Here is a 16769-nt window from a genome sequence, read left to right on the forward strand (position 1 = left end):
TAGGAGGAAGGAGTACGTCGGTGGAGCACCGAGGGTCCCACGAGGCAGGGGGCGCGTCCTAGGGGGAGCGCGCCCCCCACCCTCATGACCACCTCTTTGATCCCTTGCAGTAGGGTCCGAGTCTCCTGGATCACGTTCGGCGAGAAAATCACGTTTGGACTCCGTTTGATATTCTGTTTATCCAAAACACTGAAATAGGCAAAAAACAACAATTCTGGGCTGGGCCTCCGGTTAATAGGTTAGTCCCAAAATTAATATAAAAGTGGAAAATAAAGCCTAATATAGTCCAAAACAGTAGATAATATAGCATGGAGCAATAAAAATTTATAGATACGTTGGGGACGTATCAGGCGGCTAGAGCGACAAGACCAGAGGTTGAAGACGCAGCTTGGCCGTTGGATTAACATTGAACGGTCAGTGCAGCTAGAATCGTTTATTGACTAAGTTGACAAAGCCCTGCGTACGCGTTAACTTAGTAGGCCCGCAAGTCAGCCTACAAATTTGGTGGGTCCCAGCTAGCAGGGGGAATCAATTTTTTCGCGTAATAAGGTGGAACTTCCTTGCGTGCGAAGATGTTGTCTAGTTTTTTATTTCTTCGTTTTTGAGTTAAAATAAAAATAAAACAATTTAGGATCTTTGTTACAATCTATATTTTCACGAAAATGATCATAATAAAGCTGTTGGGCCCCAGCTGTCACGGAGAGGAAACTTTTTATTTCTGCGTAATAAAGGAAGCACTTCCTTGCGTGCGAAGATGTAACTGGTGGGTCAAACCTGTCAGGGCGAGAAATTATTTGTTTTCGCATAACACGGGGGCACTTGCTGCGTGCGGCCATGGGCCATGTGCGTCCCTACTGTCAGCCAATCCACGTACATGCCTCATCTGAGCCGCCCCCCGATCCAACGGATGGCTGGCCGCCAGTTACGTCGTGCGTTGCTATGGGCAAGGCACTGGATCTCTGTCCCCGATGGTTGTCGTTTGTTGACAAAGTTGACCACACCGCGCCGAGAGAACCAGCACAGTGAACGATGGCGAGTATTACAAAGGGAACGACACGGAGCTGGCAAAGACACAACAGTGGATGCCCATGCAGAGGGGAGTAAGAGGGTTCACTGGTCCGGCTATGGTATGAGGCTGCCGTCGCCGGTGAAGAACAGAAGGTGTTGGTGAGCAGAGGAATGGCCTGGACGGTGTTTGGGACTACAGTAGGCCGGTGAAGCCTGTGCGGCAGCACAGTCGGCCACAGGAGGCGGTAGCAGGTGGTACCGCCGGAGATGGTTTGGGCGACTGGAGAAAGAATATCCGAGATTGAAGAAGCACTATAGCCATTGGATGGACAACCAACGGCCACTGCTGCTAGAATCGTGTCTTGACTATAAGTTTATAAAGCCTTCCGTATGCCTTAGTAGGCCCACAAGCCTTCCATATGTCTCACTGACTATAATTCTCAAAAAATAGTAGGCCCACAAGTGAGCATCACATCTGTGGCAGAGAACATATAACCCATTTGTGATTTGTAATAGTGTACAACCCACTTTTGAATTCTAATGGAATTTACTACAACTCATTTACAGTGTGTTAAAATTACAACCCATTTTCTAGCCAAGAAAACGATTAATAATTTAAACCAACCTCTCAAAACAGAATTCAACCAAAAATCCCACATTTTGATGGGATCCAAAAAATATTATCCCAAAATTTCGAGTCATATTAAATATAATTTCAAAATGAATTTGTATTAGGTAAAAATCTAAAAAAATATTGCACGCGCAATAAGTAATGAAATGAAAATTTCCAAATCTATTTATATATGAAAAGTATTTTACGGACTAACCAGGAAAAAGAAAATTAGCCTAGAAATTACCACAAAAAATAGAAACATCTGACCGTTAATTTAACACTAAAAAATATATGGCCATTAGATTAGATTTAACTTCAAAATTTCCCACCATTGCCATTATATTACATTATAATAGGAAAAACTTCCCTCACGTCTACCTTTAATATTCCTTTTAAAAGTCTTAACCTATCGTGGCCAACTTATGAAGCGATCTAAAAAAATCAAAAGAACCTACGCTAAGGAACCCCAGCTTCCCTAAATCATCTTCATGGCCAGTGCATTGGGGTGTTTCCAGGCTTCCACGCATACATCCTTCCTCCTCTCCGGTCAGCGATCCAAACTTCCACCTCTACGTCCTTCCTCCTCTCTCGGGTCTTTTTTTGACTCAAGCAAATAGGGCTGGAAGGCACATGTCGCCCCTCCAAGGTGGCTCTCACAACAATATGCAGCATGACCAGCGACCCAAGCCAAGATAGGTTTGTTGATCGCTTCTTCCAAACAATCCAACCCTACACAGATCATTTGCATGTATTGTCTTTTGTTTTTGTTCCTAATACCATATACATTGATCTCAGGATCAATCTTACGGCTTCTCCCAAACAATCCAACCCTGCATTGATCATTTGCATGTATTCTCTGTTGATTTTGTTCCTAATACCATATACAGTAATCTCAGGATCAATCTTACGGTCCATCACATATTGTTTACACCAACTCACAATCAATCTCATGGCCCCATAAACAAAACCCATGATAGATTAGATTTGTACCCATCGCAGGCAACCCTCCAGCTTTTTACTTGTCTTTTTTGCAGATGATGTAGCTATTACACCAAATAAATATACACGACCATGATGGCTTTCCCTCAAAGAAGAAAAAGAACTCTCACAAGAAAGTGCACGAATATCCTCAATTGTGCCATCGGTCCATCGAGCGAGCCTCCAGTAAGTACCATCTGCACAGATCAAAATCAATAATCAGTCAAGCTGGTATGACTAAGAGGTAAGTAGCTAGAAAGTTCAATCCAGATCTACAATTTGGACATTCATGAACCTGGTATTTCTTTTAGGGGTGTGTAAAGGACTAAAAATAACACAAAGTGTACACCATAAAAATTAGGATAGAGAAAAAACAAATTGTGAGTTCTATCATTTTCTTTTGAGCACCAAAAAGAACAACTAGACATTATGAATTTTAAATTGATGCTGAATTAGGAAACTTGAATAGGACATTGGAGAGGGCGGATATGGAAACTTGGGCGTCAGAAACCCAAGCTGCAAGTGAGTATGTGGTGCGATATTCTGGTATGAAGAAAGAACTTTAGGTAGAGCGAGAAGCATGCCATCTTTCAGACTGCTACCAACAGGGCAAGGTTGACTTGCCACTATTAAGAGAGCCGCAGGATAACCATGCCAAATTGCCAAGGAAACACTAAATGCAAAATATTTAGATTGTACAAGTCCATGTCCGCTTTCACATCAATGGGAGGAAAGGTAGACACAAAAATAAACAATGGTCGTGGAACTTATGTATTTGGAATGAATGGCCAAAAATACCTCAGAATAGGAACTCTACTACCTGAAGGTAAAGATGAGCCACGCACAATGCAGTTATGCACCTATGACCCTACAATTGAGGTAAAAACAGGATTAACGCGTCAGCATCAGAAGATACAAGGGACTCAACAGATCATCACATTGTCGAGGGCCTTAAAAATATGTTGGATAGAGATAATAGACTAGCAAAAACACTCAGAATGGCAACCGAAGTTATAGGCTTGATTGTGAATGATACAATAGGGAATAGAAAAGGATGGATATCATTGTTCAGTAAAAGGCCATTAGGCCGAGAAGAATATCAAAGAACCATTCATAATTCATGGCTATGCAGTATCCATTATTATTCCCCTACAGAAAAGATGGGTATAGAGGAAATATACAAGATATATTAAAAGAAGGTGCAAAATGCAAGAGAAAGCATGTAACAGTGTTGGAATACTATGAGTCATATACAACACCATACTAACCAATCGAAATACTTCCTGGTTTGTGAAAAGCTTAAACTGCAGTTAAATGGGGATGCCCTTGCATGTATTTTACAGTACAAACTGGACTGGATCAAAAGACACCAAGGACACCTAAGAACGGAATTATATGTTGGCTTGCAAGAGGCAATAGAAAGAGGAGACACAAGGGATGAACAGGTACGAAAGAGAATACTACTTCCATGCTCTGTTTATAAAGTGCCCTGCTTCAGACGCTTCAGCATCGCTTAAGTGGTAAGGCGCCCTGGCAACGCCTTAGAAATATACCTACTTTAGGCGCTTAGGCCGACAGTGACCATACATCGCTTAAGCATCAGAGTAGATGGTGCTCACTTTAGGTTGCTTTACCACCTTATAAACCATGCTGCCATGTGCCATCCAGCTTCATAGATAGCCCAAGATACAAAGCGCAAAACTACCAAGATGCTATGGCAATATGTCAGTGAGCTGGATATGCAGACCAATTTATGACATTCATGTTCAACGCAGCTTGGCCGGAGATACAGTCTATATGCTACAGGAAGTAGGCCAAGCTGCATCAGAAAGACCTAATATTGTTGACTGAGTGTTCCACATAAAGCTCAAGGAGTTCATGAGACACAAGAGGAAGGGTTACTCAAAACACTTGCAAGTAATACCATGCTGACTTGATCACACCGGTTATTTTTTTTCTATAGCAAATGAACTAACAACGAGGACATATGGTCAAGAACATAGTCAACACAAAAATATTCAAAAGGTAGGAACTAAAAACACGCGTACATATGCTACTAGCCGTTTTAGATAACCATAAGTAGATGGAAAATTTGTACACTGCAAACTATTCTCAAAATAAAATTGAATTTTCTATGCAAACATGATATGGCAGAATGGATATGATCTACTACTCGCAGAAGTACTGGTAACATGCATCAACATTCGATGGAAGTAGCTCAGTAATACCAATAAGTCGACACTATATATTATCTAACATTTGAAGCAAATTCCATTGTACTACCTCCATTCCAAAATATAAGATGTTTTGGTAGGATAAAATGGCCTACCAAAATGTTTTATATATTGAAATGGAGGTAGTATGACAATAGTGACAACTGACAACATCCATGGATTGTTATAGGTCATATCTAAAATGTAATAGCGCCCATTTTCATATTCACTTTTTAAAATTAATTCTATATTTGGAAAATAGTAAAACTAAAGCTAATTACAAATGAACTAATTAATTTCTTAGATGTTTTGAATATGAATGGGGGCAGGGGGCCTAACACTTCAGATACCAGTCCCAAGTACAGGAAAATGTGTATGGGGCCATAAATAGATTTACATATCCGATATACTCAAGAATGTTAGGATAAATTAGTATTAGCTTAGGCTAATTAGGCAGCCAATTATTCCTTAAAATATTCCGTATGGCAGTTAAGATACTGCGTTGGCCAGACGCTGTTCCTAGCGAACAGGTCACCGCGTCTTTCCGAAACGACGCGAACTTTGTAACGGGCATGTAATCACGACTGCTCAGGACATATAAGTACCTGCAGTAACTATCAATGAAATCAATCTGTTCACTTCAATCTTTCTGTTTCTCTTCACGTCATCAGCACTGCTCGAACCAGAGAATAGGCTACAGGAGAGAAAGAGAGGTGAGAAGAGATGGATTCTCTGAAGGGCCTTGCTTTCGCTTTCGCCCGATTTATGGCCAGGGAACGTCGGGGCTTCCGTTTTCCTCGCTGGATTTTTGGTCCGGCTGCTGCTCGTCGCCGGAACTTCGGCCACCGCCGTCAGCGTCGCCTGAACAGGAATGGCGGCCTCCACCGCCGCAATGCACCATACCGTGCTCCTCTTCGTCGCTACGATCCTGGTGGTGGCCTCCTTCGCCGCAACGCCCATCGTCAGCGCCTTCACTGTGGTCACTGTCGGGTGCATCGCAGCGACTCCCCTGGAGCGCCAGGACCGAGTACCAGGGTGGATGCGCCCAGTGAAGACGTCCTGGTTATGCCCCAAGAGGCTGCTGCCGCACCAAACGCTATCGACGAACAGGTTGTTGCAGGGGCCAGGATCGAGCACGAGATTGAGGCCTCTGCCTCCAACATCACCACGGACGCCGCGGAACTGCCGCCGGTGTACGCGCCCATGGAGTGGATGCTTGCCCGACCAAGCGTCGGATGGCTCGTCGATGACCCAGACCGCTACTTCTCTGACGAGGAACTCGCGGCGCCACCTCCGTTGATGTACTCTTGCCCAGGCTACGGGTACGGGTCGGGCCTCCCGTCCCCGACGCCATCTGACGAGGACCCGAAGCACTTCAACCCACCGGGCTACGATCCGCTGCCGGAGTTCTCCTCGCCGTCGGCTGCAGTCTCTCTGGACGCGCCCAAGCCCCGACTCGTCATCAACCTCCTGCCGAAGGTGAAGACGGAGGAGATCGAGGCCGATGCGCCGACGCACGCTCTCCCAGCACGCCGCGACCTCAACCTCCTGGCGCTGGAAGTGGAGGAGGAGGAGCACCAGGAAGCAGCGCCGCTGTCTACGCTCCCAACGCCCTCGCCAGAAGCCCGTGTGCTCCTCTGCCGCTTCGCATCAGCCATGGCTGTCCGCCCCGCTGGAACCCGCGCCGACACTACTCGGCCTCACTGGCCGTGTCGCGGATCTCCGCCCCCACGAGGCCGCCTCCCAAGCTCCCTCCTCCTCTGCGGGGGGGGGGGGGGGGGGGGGGCGATTGTGGAGTGGATGTGTGATTTGGGGTATACCTTATCCACTCCCTCCTCGATTTCTTTTGCACGCTTTAGCTGTGCCGACAGAACCATGGGCCACGCCACATGGGCTTATCACTCTTGATGTGTAGTATATAGTACTAATATACTCGTGTTTGTATTAGACGTACTAATTAGACGTACTCCAAGTTTGTATTTTCCTAGCTGGAGATCTATATGGTGTTGTAAATCTATATCCTAGACCTTACATCCATTTATATCTGTAATATGACATGTTTATTAATATTTGTTTTAGTATATTATAACATGTTATTTGGTACAACAATTTTATTTTGCATTTAAAAAATATTTTTTCATGCAATATCCTCTCATTAATATGAGATAAAAAGGCCAAATAAAATATATGCTTATCTTGAATTATATTTGTGCAATCACACAATAATGACATTTCTACTGTATATTACAGTTTGCCTATTACTCAGAGACATTTTTTATGTCTCCATAGTGCTCTTCCAAATATATCAAAATTCGATGATATACACATATATGGCTTACAAATTATAAGTGTTCCTCTAGAGCGTATTTGTTGTTTACCAAAATAAATTTTACTATCAAGTAAAATTAATTAAATGCATGATCATACATGCAGGAAATATGGCTGACATCAATAAGAAAGAATTCCAAGAACTACAAATAGATGGAAGTAACTATCTATCATGGGCCATGGATATGAAAATATTCTTAAGTGGACGTAGCCTCGGTCCTTGCATTGTCGCACCCCTCGAAAATGCTCCAGAAATACCTCAAGTGGTAAAGTATGCAGCATTGCACTACATAAGGCACTATCTCCATCCTGATTTAAAAACTGAATATTTGATGGAGGAGGATCCCTTAGCTTTATGGAACTCCCTCAAGGAGAGATATGGCCAACAAAGAGCAGTAATGTTGCCAGAAGCCCAAAGAGAATGGTCTCTTATAAGGTTTCAGGGCTTTAAGTCTGTTGCTGCATATAATTCTGCCGTGCATAAAATTAACTTCAAACTAAGATTTTACAATCAACAAGTTTCAGATGCAGACTTAATAGAGAAAACTTTATGCACTTTCCATCCCTCGATGAGGATATTGCAACAGCAGTATCGTCAACAGAAATACACAAAGTATTCTGAACTCATATACACATTACTTCAGGCCGAGAAGCATGATGAACTTCTCATGAAGAATCACAATGCTCGCCCAACGGGTGCCGCCTATCCCTGAAGCACATGCTAATGCTCATTCTACTAGTAAATTTGGAAACCGTAAAAGGAACTTCCAGAAATTCAAGGGAAAATGGAAAAAGAACAATGGTCAAAAGACCAACGGTCAAACTAAGGGGAAAGGTCATTTCAAGAAAAATGATCAAAATGACAACTCTCAAACTTGTCAAAGGTGTGGATGCATGAATCATCGTACTAATCAATGCCGAATTCCCAAGAACCTTGTGGATCTATACATGAAGTATGGAGGAAAAGGCAAACAAGTTCATGGAAATAAAGCTGAAGCTCACTTCAACGCCATTCAAGATAACCCTCAAGCTGGTCCTTCTCAAAGCGCTATTCAAGTATACAAGCCAAAGGAAGATCTCATCCTCGATGAAGACATGCTTGTGGATTACACCCGAGATGTTTTTGGAGACCTCGGTTAATCTCCATAAACAAATTGATGTCACTTAACTATTTAAATACTACAAGACGTTATATATTATATAACAATAAGTAGAATAAAGTCTTTCAGACTATGTATATTGCATTATGTGAATCAGACATAATATTGTAATGAATTTATATTTGAGATTGTAATATAAATATTATGTATGTAATTTAATGAATATATGAATAAAAATAAATTTATTCTAAAATATTCTTTTTCTATCTATAGAATTTTAACGGGAACAATCCGATGGAAGAAGAGTTATGTTTAGTGGATAGTGCTACCACTAACACAATTCTAAGGGAAGCAAAATATTTCCAAACTCTTACTAAGAGAAAGGAAAATGTTATGATCATAAGAGGAAGTAACAAAGCAATTATTGGTTCAGGAAGAGCCACATTTACACTCCCTATGGGTACTACTATCGTAATTCAGAATACACTCTTGTATCCTGAATCTACACGTACTCTTATAAGTTTCAAAGATATCCGATCTAACAATTTCCATCTAAAAACAATAGAGGTGGATAACAAAGAATATTTGCTTTTAACAAAAAGCAACGGATATGAGGAACAAACTCTTGAAAAATTCCCTTCATTTTCATCTGGATTATACTTTACATACATAAAACCCGTACCTTATGTTGCGTACAAAATAATTTTTCAAAATCTTGATAAATTCAAGACTTGGCATGATCGCCTTGGTCATCCTGGAATAGGTATGATGAGAAAAATTATAAGTAATTCTGTTGGTCTTAATTTACCAATTAAAAGATTTCCCAAACCATCAGATTTTGTATGCACCGCCTGTGCTACCGGGAAATTAATTATTAAGCCATCTTATCTTAAGGTTAAAAATGAGTCGCTTAATTTTCTTGAAAGAATTCAAGGAGATATATGTGGTCCAATACAACCTCTATCCGGACCATTTAGGTACTTCATGGTGCTCATCGATGCATCTACTAGATGGTCACATGTGTGTCTATTATCCACACGTAACCATGCCTTTGCCAAATTAATTGCTCAAATTATCAAATTGAGAGCAAATCATCCTGAACACAGGATAAAAACAATAAGAATGGACAATGCTACTGAATTTAGTTCACGCGCATTTAATGATTATTGTATGGCTTTAGGAATCCATCTTGAACATTCAGTACCCTATGTGCATACTCAAAATGGAATGGCTGAATCTTTAATCAAAAGAGTAAAATTAATTGCTAGACCACTATTACAGAATTGCAATTTACCAACCTCTTGTTGGGGACATGCGGTTTTACACGCCGCAGATCTGATGTAAGTCAGACCAACTGCATATCATAAAACTTCCCCGTTTCAAATAGTACGTGGCAACCAGCCAAGTATTTCCCATCTGCAAAAATTCGGTTGCGCTGTATATGTATCGATATCACCACCGCAGCGTACCTCTATGGGACCCCATAGAAAATTAGAATCTATGTGGGATATAATTCTCCGTCAATTATAAAATATTTAGAACCCCTAACAGGGGACCTGTTCACAGCCCGATACGCTGACTCAATTTTTGATGAGGACCATTTCCCGGCATTAGGGAGAGAAACAAACCACAAAAAATGCCAGGAAATAGATTGGAATGTAACAGGCATTCAGTCCTTAGATCCACGTACTAAAGAATCTGAATCTGAAGTTCAAAAAATTATAGATTTGCAACACTTTGCAAATAACCTGCCAGACGCATTTACTGATCACAAAGGTGTCACTAAATCTTATATCCCCGCAGTTAATGCACCAGAAAGAGTAGAGGTACCAAATAAAACTACTCAACTCCCAATTACAAATAAAAGGGGGAGAAATCTAGTCACAGCGGAAAAGGCTTCTCTAAAGCCTCCGCGGAAACAAAGAAAATCAAAATCTATGACAGTAAATGCAAATCAACCTCAAGTTGACGGACACCAAATTGATGTTCATCATCAAGAACCCAACATAAATGTGCACACAAATTATAATGTTGGGATATCGAAACAATCAGCCTCCGTTTCTATGGGAAATCATACGGAGCCTGAAGAAATTAATGAAATATCCATAAATTATATTGATTCAGGAGAAACATACAATAGAAGCACTATAGTTGTCTGACACAGATTTCTCCTCGAAAATTGCTGAAACCCTTCAACTGGATCCAGAGCCAAAATCTATGAAAGAGTGTGTCAAGCGCTCGGATTGGCCTAAATGGAAGGAAGCAATTGAGGCAGAATTACACTTGCTTAACAAAAGAGAGGTATTTTCTAAAATAATGCCTACTCCTCATAAAGTCTTCCCTGTGGGAGCTAAATGGGTTTTTATTCGAAAAAGGAACGAAAACAATGAGGTGGTGAGATATAAAGCGAGACTAGTAGCTCAAGGGTTTACGCAGAGACCCGGTATCGACTACGACGATACATATTCTCCTGTAATGAATGGAATTACATTTCGATACTTAATATCTTTGGCAGTACAAATGAATCTACCTATGCAGTTAATGGATGTAGTGGCCGCTTATCTATATGGGTCACTCGATGCGGAAATTTATATGAAAGTTCCTGATGGACTTAAAATTCCGAATCCAAATATAAATCGCGACATGTATTGTGTAAAACTACAAAAGTCATTCTATGGCTTGAAGCAGTCGGGTAAAATGTGGTATAACCGACTCAGTGAGTTCCTTCTCAGTAAAGGATACTCGAATAATAATGATTGCCCATGCGTATTTATAAAGAAATCCTCAAAGGGATTTTGCATCATCTCAGTATATGTTGATGACCTCAACATCATTGGCAACGCATCAGATATAACTGTAGCACGCAATCATTTAATGACGGAGTTTGAGATGAAAGATTTGGAAAGAACCAAATTCTGCTTAGGTATATAGCTTGAGCATTTTCCCTCAGGAATACTCGTTTATCAACCCGCTTATATTCAGAAAATTTTGAAAAAAACTCAACATGGATAAATCATATCCATCCAAAACACCTATGGTCGTCAGATCCCTTGATATGAACAAGGATCCTTTTAGGCCAAGGGATGATAACGAGGAAGTATTGGGACCTGACTTTCCATACCTCAGTGCCATAGGAGCACTAATGTACCTTGCAAATTGTACTAGACCAGACATTGCCTTTGCGGTAAATTTACTGGTTCGACATAGTGCAGCTCCAACAAAACGCCATTGGACAGGAGTAAAGAATATCTTCAGATATTTACAAGGTACTAAAGATCTTGGTTTATTCTATCGGAAAAATCAAGACATGACCCTGATTGGTTATTGTGACGCTGGATATCTTTCTGATCCCCATAATGCCAGGTCACAAACAGGGTTTGTATTTTTATATGGTGGAACCGCTATTTCATGGAATTCAACAAAACAGACTTTAGTAGCTACCTCCACTAATCACTCTGAAATAATTGCATTATTCGAAGCCTCACGAGAATGTGTATGGCTCCGCAGAGTAATAAATCATATTCAGACATCATGCGGTATTGGTTCATTACAATCACCAACCATTATCTATGAAGATAATGCTGCATGTGTTGCTCAAATGCATATGGGATATATTAAAAGTAATATCACAAAACATATCTCTCCAAAACTATTTCTTCCTCATGAATTACAGAAAGATGGAGAGATTGATATTTTGCAAATAAAATCTTGTGACAATCTTGCAGATTTGTTCACTAAGTCTTTACCAGGAGCAGCATTTCAAAAATGCATTCATGGCATTGGTATGAGACGACTACGAAATTTGCAAAGTTCAGGGGGAGAAAACTCCTAGAATTCAAAGTTATTTATTATTATCCTCTGATAATAAATAAATTGTACTCTTTCCTTATGATTTTTCCAACGGATTTCTCATAAAGATTTGAATGAGATAATTGGTTACACTAACAATATATATATCAAATTCCAATTATTTTATATATTTTCACAGGCTTCTTGCAAAACATAGACAATACAAGATCAAAGATTCTTGAAGGTCCAAGACCAAGACAATCCAGAAAATGCAAGATATTTCAGCACTCAAGACAATGAAGATTACAAACAGCGTTGTCCAAGGGGGAGTGTTAGGAATAAATTAGTATTAGTTTAGGCTAATTAGGCAGCCAATTATTCCTTAGAATATTCCATATGGCAGTTAAGATACCGCGTTGGCCAGACGCTGTTCCTAGCGAACCGTCGCCGCGTCTTTCCGAAACGACGCGAACTTTGTAACGGGCATGTAATCACGACTGCTCAGGACATATAAGTACCTGCAGTAACTATCAATGAAATCAATCTGTTCACTTCAATCTTTCTGTTTCTCTTCAAAGAAGTTCACCCCCACTATATCAATTATCTTAACATGCAGCCTATCCACATCACCAAATCAGCCACATCATCAATTCACCACCAGCTTACAGGTGGGACCAACCAACAGTTTAGTAGCACAGAGAGCAACCACTTCAGCTATCAGTTATCTGCTAGCATGCATCCACGCATCACACATCGGCACAAATGCAGCGTCAGACGTTTCCATTTCACCCGGGTATTCAATTAACGAAAGGGAAACAGCACCGCACAAACTTTTCACCTACACGCATTGACGCATAGGAGTTCAACCGTGGAAGACCAATCGTCCACGCCAGCACATTCGTCGTGACGCCTCCTTTCCATAACTTGCAGAGCCGGTGACAGGACACCTCCAAGCCGGCGCCACTGGCTGCTCCAACTGGTGCGAGTCGGGGTGACCCTTCCCTTGCGCGATTTGAGATGGGTCCGCTGGCTTCTCCCGTCATGCGATCCAGATCTGATGGGTTCACACCAGCCTCCACCGCAAAGCATCTGATTGGAGGCGGCTGCGAGTTCATGGTGAGGAAGGGGTTCGAGCTCCGAGAGGTGGTACAGGGAAGCAGTTTACTGTGTAGGAGTTCGAGCCAATTTCGCGTGAGGGCTTCTTCGCATACTTTCCTGCTCGGGCACGACTGCCGATCGGCGTTGGCTTTGGCGGGTTATCCGGCTCCGCTTAGACCGCCTTGCCTCCAACTGCTCTTCGTGAACATCTCGCTTTCGCCGGCTCTCCGTGGGATTATCTCGCGCTGCCGTCCCCTTGCCGGTGGGCTCCTCCGACACGAGTGTCAGTCCCCTGTCCTTCGAAGGCTATCCGACTCCGGCGCGACTGCAGGTCCCCTCGCCTTCTATGTCTCTCTGACTCCGGCATGACTGTTTCTAGCAGCACATGAGTATCAGAGTGCATGGTGGGCTTGCCTTGAGGTAGCGACGTGGTGTTCGTGGAGTTCGTCTTGCACTTCAGCTGTTTGTTGAAATATATGTATGAGTGTGAGCTCTGGGCAGTAAATAGGAATCAGGCCCCATTGTTCTTCGAGTCATGCTAGGGCTTGATGTTTACTGCAGCGCATGCAGTGGCGGCGTAGTACAAGTTTGCCGGCCACAGCGATGAGGCTGGAACTTGGCGGCACCGTACTGCACGTGCTCCAGCTACTCTTTCTACTGTATGCCTAATGGTGGTTTGTAGCCTCTTTGACTCTGAAGTTATCATTGCAGTTTCCTTTGATTGCAACCTTTATGCCAATGGCCACACCATCGATGTTAACATGGTGTCTAAATTATTTTTTGTATGATCAGTCCTTGGTTGGTTTACCTGAATCCCATTCAGTCCTCCCCTTTACAGGAAGCATGGGTTAGTTGACCTTGTTTACGATGCTTATTTCGAAGACCACTTCAACCAGAAGACGATGGATTTTAATCACTGAAGTGAAGTTACCAACATGGCATGTAGGATTGCACTCGATCTGTAATCATTGTATGCTTGACATAGTAAATAAATTACAACGCATTCCACATTATTTTTCATCACGGTAGATAGTTCTATTGTTCACATGTTTAAACGTTTAGGCCTCCAGGGCAGTGGATAACACCATCAAGAAGTCTGAAGACATTTTTGAATGAGGGAGTGGGTATGGTTGACCATTATTTATTTTGAGAGATTAATCGAGTCTGCTAATGCTGCTGATATTGTAGATACGTTTTAAATTTTCTTGATGTGATGTTAGAAATTTAGAATCCTCGGTTAGTTTGGTAGCATCGGATTTGGTCTTCATCATGTTAATCTAGGCCGTGAATGCCACTTTGTAGCAGTCTCCATACAAAATCTCAAATCAAAATTATGGCGAGCAGCTACTATTTAGGCACAATAGGTGATGAACATGATAACATGTAGCTATCCCACGTCAACATGCACCTATGCATGTAAAAAGGGCAACATCAACATGGTACCATCAATGGAAAAATACAAACCACAACATCCAACCATTACACTGCTTATATTTCAATAACATTTCATATTTATACGAATATCCAATCTGGAGCACGAGCTCATCTACACCCTATGAACAGTAATTTTGAAATGAATACTAGACAAATTCAAAAAAATGTGAATTAAGCTTGAGTGTGTGATGTTCATGCCAAATTTCAGAGCATTCTGATATCTGAGTAGCTCCTAGCAAAAATGAGAAATTTGGGGTCTCTAAAAAAGTTTAAACAGATTTACTCTTCACTCTATTTGGCGCGAACAATGTGCCAGAACACCGCACCCATATTTATACATCAATCAGATGTTCATGTTTCAACTTAATCAAAATATATATCAAACTATTCCCGCAACAACGTGCGGGGTATTATCTAGTTTCACTAACAAGTCGTACCTTCATGTACATTATATTGCTTTAGCCATACATATGCAGAGAAATGATAAGAAACAAGAAAAAAATACGAGTATGAGATAGCCAGGAAAGGATGAAGGGGGACCTGCAGGTGAAGAATGAGCCGCTGAAGTCAGGCTTCCACTATCGAGGATGAAGATGACCTGCCGGGGCGCCTCGCTCCGGGACATCCATGATGCGATGGAAGACAACACCACCAGCATCCTCACAATCGAGGTGGATTCAAGCAGGATGTGGGAGACGAGATCCACGCCCATGTCGCCACCAAGGACGTCGACAGCAGCGGCACTGTCTAAGATTGACAAGCTAGCCTTCTCCATTGCGTAGCTTCTCATCGAGCCCTGCTAACCCTACATCAATGTTGACTGGCCTGGTAGATGGAGGAGGCGTACAGGGAGCCAAATCAGGCGCACGAGATGGCCACCCCGTCACCGCGACAGTCAGGCGAGCTGCAGAGGTGCATGCAGGTGTGTACGAGCAAGGTCGTGGCAAGGAATCAAGAGGGGAAACTAAGGTGGTGTTGGGAATTAAATCCGCAGCGCTCGGGTAGAATGAATTTTGTACAGAGGAGATAGGAGATGAAAAGGGGATTAGGCACAGCGCCGTGTTAGACTCGGAGGTCTGTGCAGTGTGAGTGCGAGCAAAGTGATCCTATTGGGCTTCCACCAGAAAAAACTTGCGTGATCCTCATGGGCTTCCACCAGAAAATGTTTTTCTACCCAAAAAAACACATTTTTTTTCCTACTAAAAAGTGATTGCATACAGTATTGCACATCCCAAATACGTGTGTTGATACTATGCAAAAAAAAAAAACATGTGTGATACTCTGAATTGTAGTCTACCATGGCTAACCTGTGGCAGAACCAGCTCTGCCGGGGTGACTGCAGGTGGAGGGCGATCAACCTCAATCCGGCCACTAAGAAGAGCAACCTGATGGAAGCTATCTGGTGCAAGCAAATTTTAGGTGAGCTGAGAGAATAAGGAGAAAGGGGATCGGTAAAGATGAACATTTGTCATTGTGTGAAATAATGAATACTAGAAGAGGAGTGAAGAAGTCAAGATGACTACGGAATGGGGAAAGTCAAGAAGATATTGGTGGGACCCATCAAACATATGGCCTTTCATAACGTGATAATAAAGCCATGTGTCTGTACATGAAGTAGTGTGCACACTTTCAGAGCAAAATATATAACGTGATGATATAAACACCCTTGGTACAACTGCTGCTGCTTGCACGTGTATGGAAGCAAATACTGACCAACAAAATTACTACGGATGTGTATAGCGGTTTGGATTTTTTAGGTGTGAGTATACACGCACATGATTCAGAAGAAAAGATTGTAAAAAAATGCAACAAACATATTCTAGCATAATACTTCATGTTTATAAGTTTCAACAAATATTGAGGTGTGTCGTACTATGAGTGAAAACAATTATAGCTAGAAAAACTGTGAATTGTAGCTTCTACATAGCATTGGTTCTATCGGATTTCGCTCAGAATACAAAATAACTATTTATGTCAAAAATTAAATAAATACGAGTATTATGCTAGATCATGTATGTTTCCAAAATGTTTCAAAAATACTTTATTATTTTTACATTTTTAATTTCAAAGCCCGCACAACAAGGTTGACAGTTCTATTTTCGTAAATATTGTATATTTTTTTTAACAAAATCACTCAATAAACTATGCCAATCTATAATATTGCTAGCAAAATAAACTATCACTACACAAAACAAAGAACTTTTAAAT

General features: G+C 41.7%; 1 protein-coding gene across 1 annotated transcript; it reads right to left on the reverse strand.

Annotated features, from left to right (window-relative positions):
• Window positions 1-2544: 2544 nt before the first annotated feature.
• On the reverse strand, window positions 2545-15336 carry LOC123180832 (uncharacterized). The gene is made up of 3 exons (XM_044593009.1): window positions 15102-15336; window positions 3420-6455; window positions 2545-2796 (listed from the first exon to the last, which is right to left on the reverse strand). Exons 1-2 carry the CDS (start codon window positions 15334-15336, stop codon window positions 5401-5403), a joined length of 1290 nt encoding a protein of 429 aa, XP_044448944.1. The 3' UTR covers window positions 2545-2796; window positions 3420-5400.
• Window positions 15337-16769: the final 1433 nt, after the last annotated feature.

The sequence above is a fragment of the Triticum aestivum genome, chromosome 1A (genome assembly GCF_018294505.1).
Source record: "Triticum aestivum cultivar Chinese Spring chromosome 1A, IWGSC CS RefSeq v2.1, whole genome shotgun sequence".
NCBI classification, from domain to species: Eukaryota; Viridiplantae; Streptophyta; class Magnoliopsida; order Poales; family Poaceae; genus Triticum; species Triticum aestivum.